This window comes from Centruroides sculpturatus, unplaced genomic scaffold (genome assembly GCF_000671375.1).
Source record: "Centruroides sculpturatus isolate CEXI.00-Female unplaced genomic scaffold, Cexi_2.0 scaffold475, whole genome shotgun sequence".
NCBI classification, from domain to species: domain Eukaryota; kingdom Metazoa; phylum Arthropoda; class Arachnida; order Scorpiones; family Buthidae; genus Centruroides; species Centruroides sculpturatus.
Window position 1 is genome coordinate 74,609 of NW_019384712.1, and position 13,476 is coordinate 88,084.

Below are 13,476 nucleotides of genomic sequence, written 5' to 3' on the forward strand. Positions count from 1 at the left end.
AATTACTTCCATAAAAAAAAAACCTTTTAGTTTAGCTGAACGAAGTAAGGAGAAATATATAAAATCTATACGTAAACAGAACAAATATGGAAGAAAGTATATATGATTTGGCTTTGAAAATTATCGTTTTATGTCCAAATATCCGCATTTGGATGGATAATCTACATCAAAATTTCATAGGAATCACTGGAGCATCCGTGTTTCATATTCGCATTCCACGTAAAGGATGAGGAAAAAATGTATGGGATGAACTAAAAGAACGAACAGGAAAATAAAAAAAAAAGCACGTTATTTTAAAATAATAATCTTAACACATTTTTCTGGTTTTATTATTATTCTTCAAGCGAAAATATAATAAAAATTCGTCGAGCGGTAAAACAAAAAGAAAAAAAAACCTGTGTAAACCGGACTCTTACGGTTTCGATTCGGCAGGTTTCCGTTTTGAATAGGTTTTTTTTTTAAACACAGAAAATGCTGTATTTTTATGAATTTTTCCCGTTTAGACAGGTTCCGTTTTAGACAGGTTTTATTGTATAATATATTTTATAGTGAATATTTTAATTAAATATAAAATTTTATCGATTTATTATTAACAATTATTTAAAATGATGCAAAAAAATTAGATTTTTTTCGGTGTGTTTTTAAATTAAAAGAAGTGAGAAAGAGCGAGCAATTCTTCAAAAAAGCAAAAAAAAATCATTTGTTCTGATACAATGCATTTAAGTTTTCTGCTTTACTTAACATATTGAATGATAATAATCTTTTAAACTTTAGAAAACATTTGTTCTATTGTTTTAAATGTATTTTATTTTTATGTCGAAACGTTCATAGAAACGTTGAATTCATCGCTCCGGACATTTCTATGATTAGTAAATGCTGTTTGTTGTTTCGAAAAAACAAAAATATTCCATGGTCACTGTCTAAATTTAACTTTTAAAGTCGAATATTTGTTGTATATCGCCAATGTTTACTTCCTCGTTCTAACGTATCTTTGATGCGATTTAACTTACGTTAAGTTATAGATCGACGAGCAATTTATATAGCAATTACGTGGAAAAATTCTAGGAATATCGACTTAATCGTTGCAAACGATATACAGTTGCAATTATCCTTTTATAATGAGATAAATTATAGCATCGACGTATGTTGAATGATTCCGTACATCGGCAAATACGGCGCCGAAAAATTTTTTTTTTTTTTTAACAAGAAAAGCCAATTTTCGTTAAGAATTTAAAAGATTAAATTAAATAATTATTTGGCCATTTTATAAAAATTAAATTTCGTGAATAATTTTACCGGCGAAACAAACTTTTGACATTTATTCGAAACCATTCTTGCATGAATGGCATTAGAACGGTGCAGCCACGTGGGAAATCCTTATTTCGCAATTTAATTCTTATTATATTATTTCATATCTCCGTTTCAGTGAAAAGATTATCGAACGAATAATTTAAATTTCTCGAAAATTTCACGAAATTATTATTATTTTTTTTATTTTTTAAATAAATATTTTATATTTAACCAGTTAATATTGGCAGGGGGCGCTGTAGTGGGTGTCTTATTTTAGGCATGGGTCGTAATACATCACTTTCAGTCCGCTGTTTTTAGGTAAGGAAATTGATGTGTTTTTACTTATTTTTCTGTATTTATCCACCATTTTAAGAATTCTTAACGAGTAAACATTATATTATCGAATCTATTTGTTTCTAATATAAATCGAGAATAACTTAAGATTAATTAAGACCTTGACAACTGATATGAAGGTTTGTTGTTGTAAATACATAAGATATATGCCATTTATCCTCCTATTAATGTCTCTGTTAGCTTAAATTTATCATGTACAATGTTAAATACTTATGACACCACTCTAGAATCATGTTAGAAGGGTACACCCAAGAATTTATGTGGGAGTCACACCAACAATTATCTCTCCTTTTTTTATTTATTTTTTTATTTTTCACTTACTTAACCAAGTATTGCTCAATTAAGATGTTGTTAATACTTATTAATTATTCAGCTCTCTTGAAATTTTACTTATATATGATTCTGGATCTAATAACTGTCATGTAAAGATACTTAATAATGAGACATTCATTACACAAATTAGACTTGCTGGATTTCTAATACTGTATACTATATACAAGGCACAAGTCTTGTTTATAGTATAAAAATGTATTAAATTCAAATATATTATATGACAAAAATTATTATAAATGTAATCGAGTTGATTATAATTCTCTTACATTGTTTTATTTACGTAAAAATTCATCCGGTGATTCATAGATGAGGCATAAAAGAAATATTCAAAGATGAAAACAAAAGAAATATCTTAAGTGTACATTGTTTTAATTTTAATTTTTTTTTTTATTACAGCTTATAAAATTTGGCTTCCTGCAATTAGCGGTGATTTATTTATTTACAAAATGGTCCAAATTATATATACGTTTATGAGAAATTATTTAATTTATTATATGTAGGAAGAAATATATACAGTTAAAATGTATAAAGTTATGAGATGACAATGATTGTTTATAAATTAAAATAATGTGTATATGTTATAACACGTTTATATTTGACTAATGCAAATAAAAATATATGAAAAATTTTCATTGAATTATGTAATTCAATAAGATTTTTATAAAATATATATATAAACTATATCCAAGTTAAATAAAATTTTAAGAATTTGAAACCAATTATTTGTTTTAAAATGACAATATGATAAAATTTATCTATGGTGAATTTGCTAAATTCTTTCAATTTTGATGAAAAATGTTTTTTTATAATCTTGGATTACTGACGGCTGGGTGGCTGAGTAATCAAGGTGGCAGCCTACCACTCTGGGGGACCCGGGATTGAATCCGGACAAGTCAGAAACTCCCTGGGAATTTTTTGGGGGTGGTCAGACCGGATATGTCGGCCCCATCCCTCACCACCTGGCCACCACGTTGTGTGCCTGGCTGAATTCATAATGGGTTTGCCAAAAGGGGCCTTCTTTGTGTCCACAGGGTGGGAAGAGTTTTAAAAAAAAATTCTTGATTACTGCATAAATTAATTTTATTGTTATATAACATCTGGATTTATAAATTATTATAGCTCTTTGTATGACTCTGTAATCAAACCATTTTAGCTTAAACATTTTTAATAAGAAAATTTATTCCAAAATTAACCAACAAAATTTATTTCATTTTGCAGAATTATCATCTGAAAAAATTCACATAGCAAAAAATGCAGTGGTCAATGAAAGCAAATAGCATCTTTAATATCCTGTGAAATTATAAAATGCCGTTTAAGCTCAAGTTAAAGAAAAGCAGGCAATATAATGTTGTGTCAAAAAATCTTTGTGTTATTTCTGTGGAGTTATTAGACAATACAACTGTTGAATGCACTCTGTCTTCCCAGAGCATTGGACAGGAATGTCTACATAATGTTTGCCAGAGACTAGGTTTACAACAGGTCAGTATTTATTAAATTAAAAATAATGAAATATAACCTTTATTAAATTAGGGAGCTGATTTGTTAAATTAGAATTTGTATATCAAAAAGTTTGATATGATGTTAAATTAAATAATCATATTTGTTCTTAATATATCTATAGACGTTAGACATATTTGTGGATTGATTTAATAAATTTAGAGTAATGAACATAAAATATCATAATAATCAGAATTAATGCATATGTAAAACTAAAGAGTTCATATTTTATTTGTTAAGCAATTGAAAATAACTAATCTGTTTTGGTTTTATAATCCAAATTTAATATTGATTTTCTAATTTAGAGTATAAAATTTATTATACTATGTCATATATTTTATTCTGATGTTTGATATAAATTGTAAGATCTTTCATTTGAAATAATTTATAGAAATTATAAGAATAAAATATTTGTAGTAAATCATTAATTTCAAATTTTATGATGGTGACTTTGACTAAATTTTTCAATTTTTGCAAACTTTAAATGTTTTTCTTATTTTATATAAAAAGAAATTCAATTATAAATCATTCTTATTAATATCTGAATTATAAAGTTGGGTTTATAATTCAGATATTAATCAGATAAACAGAAATGTTATAAATTTCTGTTTATTTCTGCATTTACTTAAAACTTTACTTAAATATTTTTATGTATAAGAGTTCTGATCCATAATTTTAATTCTTTGTTGTAACAAATCATCAATTTTTTGCTTCATCTATGATTGCTGCAGTCATAATCACTATTTTGCATATTTTCTTAAAGTTGTTCACAAAAAAAAAAATTACTGTAAAAGAGATGACAACAATAAGGATAAATTTTCATGAAGTTTAATTGATGTCTTAAATTAATTCAAAGCTAGTTTTAGTCATTGTTTATATATAATCTTAAATTCAGTAAAGACAAAGTTAAATCTTTAGTAAATTTGACTTTAAAGAGAGAACTATTTATTTTAAGAATGAATTATTTATGTGAATTAGAATTAAACATTTTTAAGACATGTTTTGCAGAATTGCTGAGTTCAAGGCTAACAAAGGGAATCTAGAATACTACCAAAACTGATTTATGTATTGTACAGTATACGTTCTGTAATGTAGTTAACAATTATACACACAGAGTTTGAATTATATTTTGGTAGATTTTTATACAAAATAAATATGGTCTAAAAATTGTATTTGGAAAGATGAGTTCTTCAAAGATGAAAACAACAGATGCATATTGTTTTTACTTTTAGATTATAAAATTTTTTCAAAAAAATATTTACAAAGTGATTAAAAGAGGATGATATTGTATTATCACCTTAATTATATTTATTTGGACATGTTGACATGATACATAAACACACAAGGACTCCAGGCTAGCTTCAATTTTGTTTATTTTAGATAAACTTCATCTACATTGAAGTTTTCAGCAAAGATGAAACATGGAAATTGATACCTTCTAATCTAAAATTACTGATAAAAATTTGTAAAGTGCCCGATCTGCATGAAAGTGAGTGAATGTTTACTAGTGCAGAGGCATCTGACTGACAATTACATTAATAATATAAATGCTATTTATAATATAAAAATGATTGTATGATTGATTTTATATTATTTTTATTTAACTAAAGTAGTAATTGAAATGTTTTAAGCTTTAAATGCTACAGTTAAAATATCACAAATAAGATAATTTTGTTATTAGAAGAGTATATATTTGGTTTTAATTATAAAAATTCTTTTATCTAAATAAATGAATTTATTTTATAATTCAGTAATTCTTTTTTTAGATAATTTTTTTTGCGTTTACATTAATATATAAACAGGAATGCCATAAAATAAAAAAATATAAGGATATTGTATGTAAACTGATAGATACAATGAGGACTGTTCTCATTGTTTAAAAAGTCAGTTTTGAGCATCTGAAGACATAAAAATATGAATATTTTAAATGATAGATATATTAATTAAACTGTAGAAGATAATTTACAATTTTAAATGATCTTGTTTTTATATTATAATCAGTTTTTTAGAAGTTTATTGTAATACTTAATTTTGTGACTGATTATAACTACATCAAATAATAGAATTACTACTGTATATAATATATATTGTAGTTCAGATATTAAAATTTTTTAAAATTAGTTTATTAATTATCAAAATGACTTTAATAAATGTGTAAAGAAAACATTCCTTATATTCTAAACAAGTAAAATTTTTCTGCAAATATTTTTATCATAACATCTTTGATAAAGAAATGGTTATAAAAAGATTTTTACATATAAATAATAACTAATATTCCTGAAGTAGATGAAAATATTTATTTAACAAAAAGCATATTTTATTCATTCACTGTATATGGACAGGCTAGTTTTTAAATTATTAGCAGTTTGATCATTTAATTATAGTGCCATCTCCAGCTTGTGCTCTAGAGATTCACTTGAAAACTTCAATCTCTAGAGCTTATCTCTAGAGATTGAAGTTTTCAAGTATGATTTAAGTTCTTCGATCATTGTTTCATTTGGAACAAAGGACATTGTTTGACAAAATTGTATTGCCTTACCCAAAAACTAAAATATTCTACGTCAATCTGCTTTATAATAAAACTATTTTTGGGTGTAAATTTTTTACATCATCAAGGGTGCAAGATCAAATTTTCCTAAGCAATGCCAGATATTTACACTAGCTATAATCAGGACTATTTTTCAGCCAAAATGTGCGTATCCATACCAGCAGGTAGAATAAAAAGTATTGATAGCTGATACATAGTACAGTGATACCTCAACTTACGCTACCTCGGAGTTACGCCATTTTCAAATCTCGTCGATTTGTCTTTTGTTGAGCGCCACACACTCTTGATTACTTACTCCCCCCATACTATTCTTCGGACATGTTCGAACATGTCGCACGGAATCGACACATAGCTACAATTTATTTTGTGTTATTTATTTCTGTGTTTGTTATATCTACAGAGACTTGAGAGACTCTATATGGTGATTTCTTGTAACCATGAACGAATCAAATGACGAGATAAGATTAAGGAGAACATTTATTAGCTTACATACATCCGACTTGGATTTTACACAAATTGCGAAATTATACCCCGACTTATGCAAATTCGACTTACGCGGTTATTGCTCGGTCCCACCTATCGCGTAACTTCGGGGTATTACTGTACTACAATTACCCAGTAAAAACAAATTCTATATGTTGTCATCATATAGAATGTATCCTGGTATGTATATGTAGAAACTAACTGCTGATATATACATACCAGCAGTTAGTTTTTAGAAAAAGAGCACTGGTTATAACTAAGTTTAAAATATAAATACAGAGGCATATAATATGTTAAAGTGAAGACATTTTATTATTCTACATACAGTATTTTTTATTTATAGATATAATTAAATAATAATTCTATGAATTGTTATTAGTGTCATTATACATTTTGTTCAGTGTTTTGTTTGATTGTAGCCATTTAAAAACAATATTCTCTGTTCTGTAAAAAATATTATAGAGCTAAAGAAACTTGTTAGAAGTGAAAATGCTTAGTTGTGAATTTAATTAAATATAATTTCAAAAATTTGGACATATTAATTAAAATATAGTATAAATTTTTGTTTTTTATTTTAAATTTTTATTTGAATTGAATTTAAGAATATTAATAATCGTAGTTTATTTCAGAAAATGAATACATATATAATGTTAATGTGGATTTTTTCATTAATTTTCTTTTTCTGAAAACAGAAAATTGATGCTAATAATTTCTGTTTTTATTGTATTTTAGGTAACTTTAGATAAAAATCTTATTTGTTTAAAAGCACTCAATTATTATTTACTTTTAGCCAATGTACTTTGGGCTTCGATTTTTATCAAAAAGAGGAACGTTCTGGTGGATTGATTTAGAAAGACCATTAAAAAAACAATTGGACAAATATGCACAAGAATGTTGTTTATATTTGGGTGTTATGTTTTTTGTATCTGATGTTAGCTTACTTCACGACGAAGTAACAAGGTGAGCAAAACAATTCAGTTTTATTATTTATATTATTAAATTTAAACAAAATAAAGCATATAAGAATATTGTCATTGCCAAATTAAAAATTTTTTATGCTTTAAACTTAAGCGTACCCTAAAAAATATCTTAAAAATAGGAGTTAAGAAAGTTAAAATACATGTTGTAATAGATATTTACAATCTATAGCTTTTCTTGCTATACCAGCTTTTGCAGCTATTTCAAAAGTCACGAAAGCATTGCTTCTCTTGACCTTGACTTCATTAGTACAAGTTCCATAAAAGCCATCAGATTAAAGAAAAGTGGTCTTGGAGCAACATTTGCCAATTATCAAAATCCACCAACAGAGGGACTAGTTGCTGTGCCATTTCTGTTAGTTTAAAAATACAAAATAATTCTCTTAAAAGACAATGTCAACCAATAAAATTGAAATGACAATGTTTGTAGTTGACAATACCAAAAAGTTTCATGTTTGCTACTTTTCTGAAATCATCCAGTCCAGATGAATGTTCATGATTCACAGCTTTTGTACAGTTTAGCTTTTAAAAAAGTGAGAAAAGCTCTCATGAATACCTCTAACATTTTCAAAATATTTATTCTAGATTTATAAAAAAAACCCAATAAATGGTAATACATTGTATCTTATAAAACTCAATTTACATTAAGTAAATGTTTTTAAAAATTTTAATATTCATAACATCTGAAGTTTTATTTACAAAGAAATTTTAAACTTATGATTACTGCATATTATTTGTTATTTTTATAACAAATATTTTCAAAATAACATTAAAATTAGTAATATGCATTAGTTATAGTATATTTTTTTTTCTTTCATTTTTAAGACAAGTCATAGCTGTTTCTGGACCCATATTCCTTCCTTTCTTTTTTTTTTTTAAATGTTAATATTTGATTTTCAGTTTTACTTCTTTCTTAATGGCTTTTTTTTGTGCTCCTTTAACTCTTTAATTATTCTAATTATCATTTCAGCATTACACCTTTTTTTTTTTTACTTGCATCAAACTAAATTTTATCCTTGCTGCTTGATTTAATAGCTTTGGATACATGTTTTTAATGAATTTTCTTGTTTCTGTTTTAATTTCTTACATGATCAAATACAGTATATAACTTTTAAGATCTATATCTAAACAAGTAAAGCAGCAAAACCATATTTGAGACAAGACTATGTCTCAGAGACGGAATCACTTTGATGCTCAAGGCAGGTCTCGTTCTCATTCTCCTATCTTCTGTGATATCGTTGCTTTTGGGTGTGATCATTCAAACTTTGCCAGCCACAACCACAAGATCGTCCATGATGCATCTTTGAAATTAACCTATCTAATTCTCTCCGTTACATGTTGGCCCGGGTTGAATTTTTGTCGATGCGTAATGAAAAGTTCCCGTTTTTGAAAAAATAATCGTGGCTATTGTATCGTCCGAAATTACTATTTTATTTTGCACAAACAATATACAATTTAACCTGATTATAATGTCATCGAATGTAACGACAACCCTAATATAACGTCAAATTTTTATTGGTCCTACGATTTTACTATACTAGATAATGTTAAAAAAACTCACTTGTAACGACATAAAACCGTTTTAACATCATATTTGAAGCACTCCCAAATTTACAAAATTAGATTACAAATTTTATTTAACCTAGAAGAGACTACGTGTTCAGTCCTAAGGTCAGAGTTCACTTCTTAAAATGACTGTGGATGGTACTCTTCCCTACCTGACTTCGGTGGGGTGAGGTGGCTGTTTTGCCTGTTTGTAGAAGAGGGTCACCATTTTGGATTTTATTTTGACTCGATTCTTGGTCCCCTGACTACCTACGAGTCTGGAATTTTTTATGCGCAAATGATTTGGGCACCTAATACTCTGTGCCAAATATCAACTCTCGACATGTACTCCTTCATACCTCTATGTTGGTAAGAATGAGTGGCAGTACGATTTTATAAACAAGACATAGTCTTGTCAATAAAGAATTTTACAAAAGAAGAGAATATCCTGTAATATCTTATCTTTTTATAGCTGTATTGATATATGAAAATGATTTGTTCTATCTGTTTTAGCATATGTGGTAATTATGTAAGATGTATATACAATATTTTGGGCTCATTTCTTGATAGTGATCAGTTAAATAATTTTAGGATTGTCTAGAGCTGTTTTCTTAATTCCAGATATGTACCACACCAAAAAAGTTTGCATTAATTTAATTGTTATGCAAGTGTTATAATTATATGTTCCAAGAACACTATTTAAATTCAGTTATAATTTGCTTGTTTAAAAAAAATTTTTAAAAATCAAATCAAAATTTGATGAATAAATTTATTTCATTATTGAGCATCTGTAATTTTACTAACATAAATGCATTATATTAAAATTAGTCATTTTATAATTATATAATATTCTGATTGGTTTTATTGGGTTGCAATTTGAAAAAATTATAGACCTATAAATTCCCATTGTTGTCTGTCTGTCCTTCCTTAATTTCAAAAACGGAGTTAGATAGATGAAAGTTGGGACCAGATATGGAAAGCTTAGGGGCAAAAGACCCCTGATTAACTATATACAAATGTCTGATACAAACCAGAAATCGTGTGATTTCAATTAAAAAATTCCCCCGAAAGGAGTTAGATAACATGGCCGGCACAACTCTATTGCTAACAGGAAAAGTATGATGTTCAGAGGCAAGATAGTACTAATTTGAGGTGGAGAGCATATATTTTAAATTAATTAAAAATTGCAGCTTGGTGTTGTGATGATGTCACAATAAATAATTGCTCATTTATTGTGTTTTAAAAATTACAATAATGGTTTTAAGTAAAGTTGTTTGATTTGTAATAGTAAATTTAATTATTTTGCCTTTTATAAAATTTTATATGAATGATATTTCTGTTTAAATAAAATTATAATGTCTAAAGATTTCCTAAATTTTATTAAATTTTCTAATCAGTTTGTATTATTTGTTTTTAATTAGATATCATTATTTTCTTCAATTAAAGAAAGATATTATTGATGGAAAACTTCAATGTAATAAAGAACAAGCCATCTTGCTAGCAAGTTATAGTTTGCAAGGTAAATACAAGATTTTATGTACAATATTGTAAAAACAGTACCATATATAAAATAATTTTAATACAGATATCCTTCATACAACATGGTTCTTCTACAGCACAGTTTGAAAATTGGGGATATCCCCTATACAACATGACTTCCAGTTTTGCTCTAACACAGTTTTGGAAATCCTTTGTACAAAATTTCACAATTTTTAAGTGTAAAGTTTGTTATTCAATATTTTTTTTATTCAAGTAAGCATGCATGCCATTCAAATTTGCTCATGGATTTTAGAATATTGAAATTTTCAAATTATTTGTGTTTTTTATCAGGTTTACTTTAATGAAAACTGATAGGAAAGTTAGGACAAGGAAGAAAAAATTGCATTATCAATCAGATGTCATTGTCATTGCTTTCAGACTTTAGCCCTTAAGACTAATCTATAAAAAGAAAACACAGTTACAATCTTTGTATTTAGTAAAGTTTATTTACACATTTTTAGGTCAGTGTTGTTACTTACCTACAAATGATTAGTTTATTTGTAAAAATGACAAGTGAAATACAGCAGTATCTCAGTACTCAAACAATTTTTGGTATTCAGACACAAATTCTGGAAAAAAGTCACTTGATACTCAACTGAACAAATGCAATTTGCTAGAACATAATTTTATTTCATCATCCATAAAAGTTTTTATGATAAAAATAAAAAAAATATGAAAATGTTGCTGGTATGTCTGATCAAAGATCAATAAAAAAAGCTCAGATGAAAATGATACTGTGTAAAAATAAAATGCCCTGGTTTAACTAAAATTAATACTAATACATAATACAGTACTTTTAATTGTGATTGTTACTTAATTATTGACTGGAATAAATTATTGATTGCTTTAATAAATATATCTCTCAGTAACAAAAAGAATAGTATACTTTTGGAACCTAACCTCAATGTTTTGCACTAGTCCTTTGTTTCATATAACACTGCACTTTGGAATATAACTACTGTGTTATATAAGGGATACCTGTAGTTTAAATTATTTTTTGTTAACTAGAATTTATTTTCACTGGAATTTCAATATTTGAAAGAATTTTTATTGCCTTATGTTGAAAATAAAAATTATATAATGTGTACTGAAAGAAACTTTTATATAAAATTAATTTTAAATAATTTATATGAATTATTAATGTTTTCACCAGTTCATTAATAACCTATATGAATTTTGTAGGAAAAAAGTGTGTTAATGGCATAAACAAACAGTTGTAGTTTGATTAGAGTATATTATTTTATTGACAAAATACACATTAAATAATTTCAACATTAAACAAGTAATTTATTATATATAGATAACATTTTTTATAATCTGAAATTCCATTGTTCTTATCAGAGAGCATTTTGTTAGCTTGAATTTCTAACATTCTTTGCAACCGAAAAAACAACTAGATTTTTGTTTAGCAGTTTTAATTGAATACTAGTTGCTTTATTAAATTTTTAAATAATTATTTTGAATGATGTAAAATGATATCAATCCATGTATCAATGATTTAAAAATAAATATGTAATTATTTTACTCATTTTTAATGTTTATAATAAATAAATATATTTCTTGATTATATCTTATGTTATTTTATAAATTATGTTTTTGACTTATACTGTTGAATATATCAGTCTGTTTATAAAAATATTGAGAAATTGCTATAACTTAAAAATATTTTTTGCATGAACTTTGTAATTGTATTAATCAGAGCTATTTTAGGTGAACAGTTTTTGTACTTTAGAAATTATTTGTTATAAATTTTGAAATCAATTAAAGTTAAAATTCATTATAAATTTAACGAATTTGATGAAATAAGTAAAATTATCTTATTCGGCATTTCACAAAAAACTGCATAAATATAAATTAAAACATTTTCTGTTATATTTGTTACATTAAATAAAAACAAAATTTTAATGTTAATCAGAAAAATCTTTAACTTGTAAACAAAATGGAAATATTTATTATCTTAATAACACAGTTTATAGAGAAATATGTCTCACTTGATGGTTTTCCAGAAATCAATTAGGTCATGAAAGTATGTGAATGTTTTTTGTTTTACTATTTCATAATATTTATATCTAAGTGTCTAATATATTAAATTATTTTTAAAATATTTATTTTAATAATTAAAATTTAAAAATTATAAGTTGTATTTATTAAAAATATTTACTGAATTATAATTTTTATAATATTTCATAAGAAAACATAGTTTTTGTTCTTATAATATTTTAAACTTTTATTTCATGATACAAGATTGTTAAATTATGTGATGAGTGCAAAAGCAAGTTTTTTGAACAAAACTCACAATGAAATTATGAAGTATTTTAATTTATCAAATTAGTTACACACATGTTTAATATGGCTCCACTTTACTAGCAATCTGTGGATTCTGTTGCAATACAATAATTTGGCTTTGAATCAAAAAAACTGCACTCCTCCCATTTGAACATTCTTGAAACTTCTAAATGGTTTTTCACTGAAACATTTTTTGCAGTCATTTAAAAAGAGAAAATTAAAAAAATGTTAAATCTGAGTATATTGTGAATATTACAAAATTTTCTACAATTTTTGTGTGTTTTAATTACTACTAGTGATGTAACGAATAGTATATTCGGCCTCAGGCCGAATAGCCGAATATTCGGCCAAACTATTCGGCTCGATTAACGCACGTACGAAAATTGGCGCGCAAACCGCATTATGGCAAGGATCCTGCTCTCTATTGGCCCGCTGTCACTACGCTTCGCCAATCGCGTTAATTCTTGGCAGTTGTAGCCGACAGACAAGAGTGTCATGGAAGTATGTGATAAATGATGATATCAAATGTGGATAACAATGAAATGACCTACACGTGTAAATAACGGAAAAAGAACAGAGAAGGACCGCGAAGTGAAAATGTGAAAATAAATATGAAATTGAGTT

General features: G+C 26.3%; 1 protein-coding gene across 2 annotated transcripts in view; it reads left to right on the plus strand.

Annotated features, from left to right (window-relative positions):
- LOC111627845 (tyrosine-protein phosphatase non-receptor type 21-like) overlaps positions 1-13,476 on the plus strand; it is a 48,541-nt gene that overhangs the window by 4,750 nt on the left and 30,315 nt on the right. Inside the window, exons 1-4 of one of the 2 annotated variants that reach the window (XM_023371501.1) lie at positions 1,540-1,608; positions 3,196-3,456; positions 7,296-7,465; positions 10,449-10,546. In XM_023371501.1, the coding sequence (XP_023227269.1) occupies positions 3,283-3,456; positions 7,296-7,465; positions 10,449-10,546 (442 nt within the window). In that variant the 5' untranslated portion in view covers positions 1,540-1,608; positions 3,196-3,282. Of the gene's footprint in view, positions 1-1,539; positions 1,609-3,195; positions 3,457-7,295; positions 7,466-10,448; positions 10,547-13,476 lie in introns of those variants that run through there. The other variant, XM_023371502.1, reaches the window with a different exon arrangement.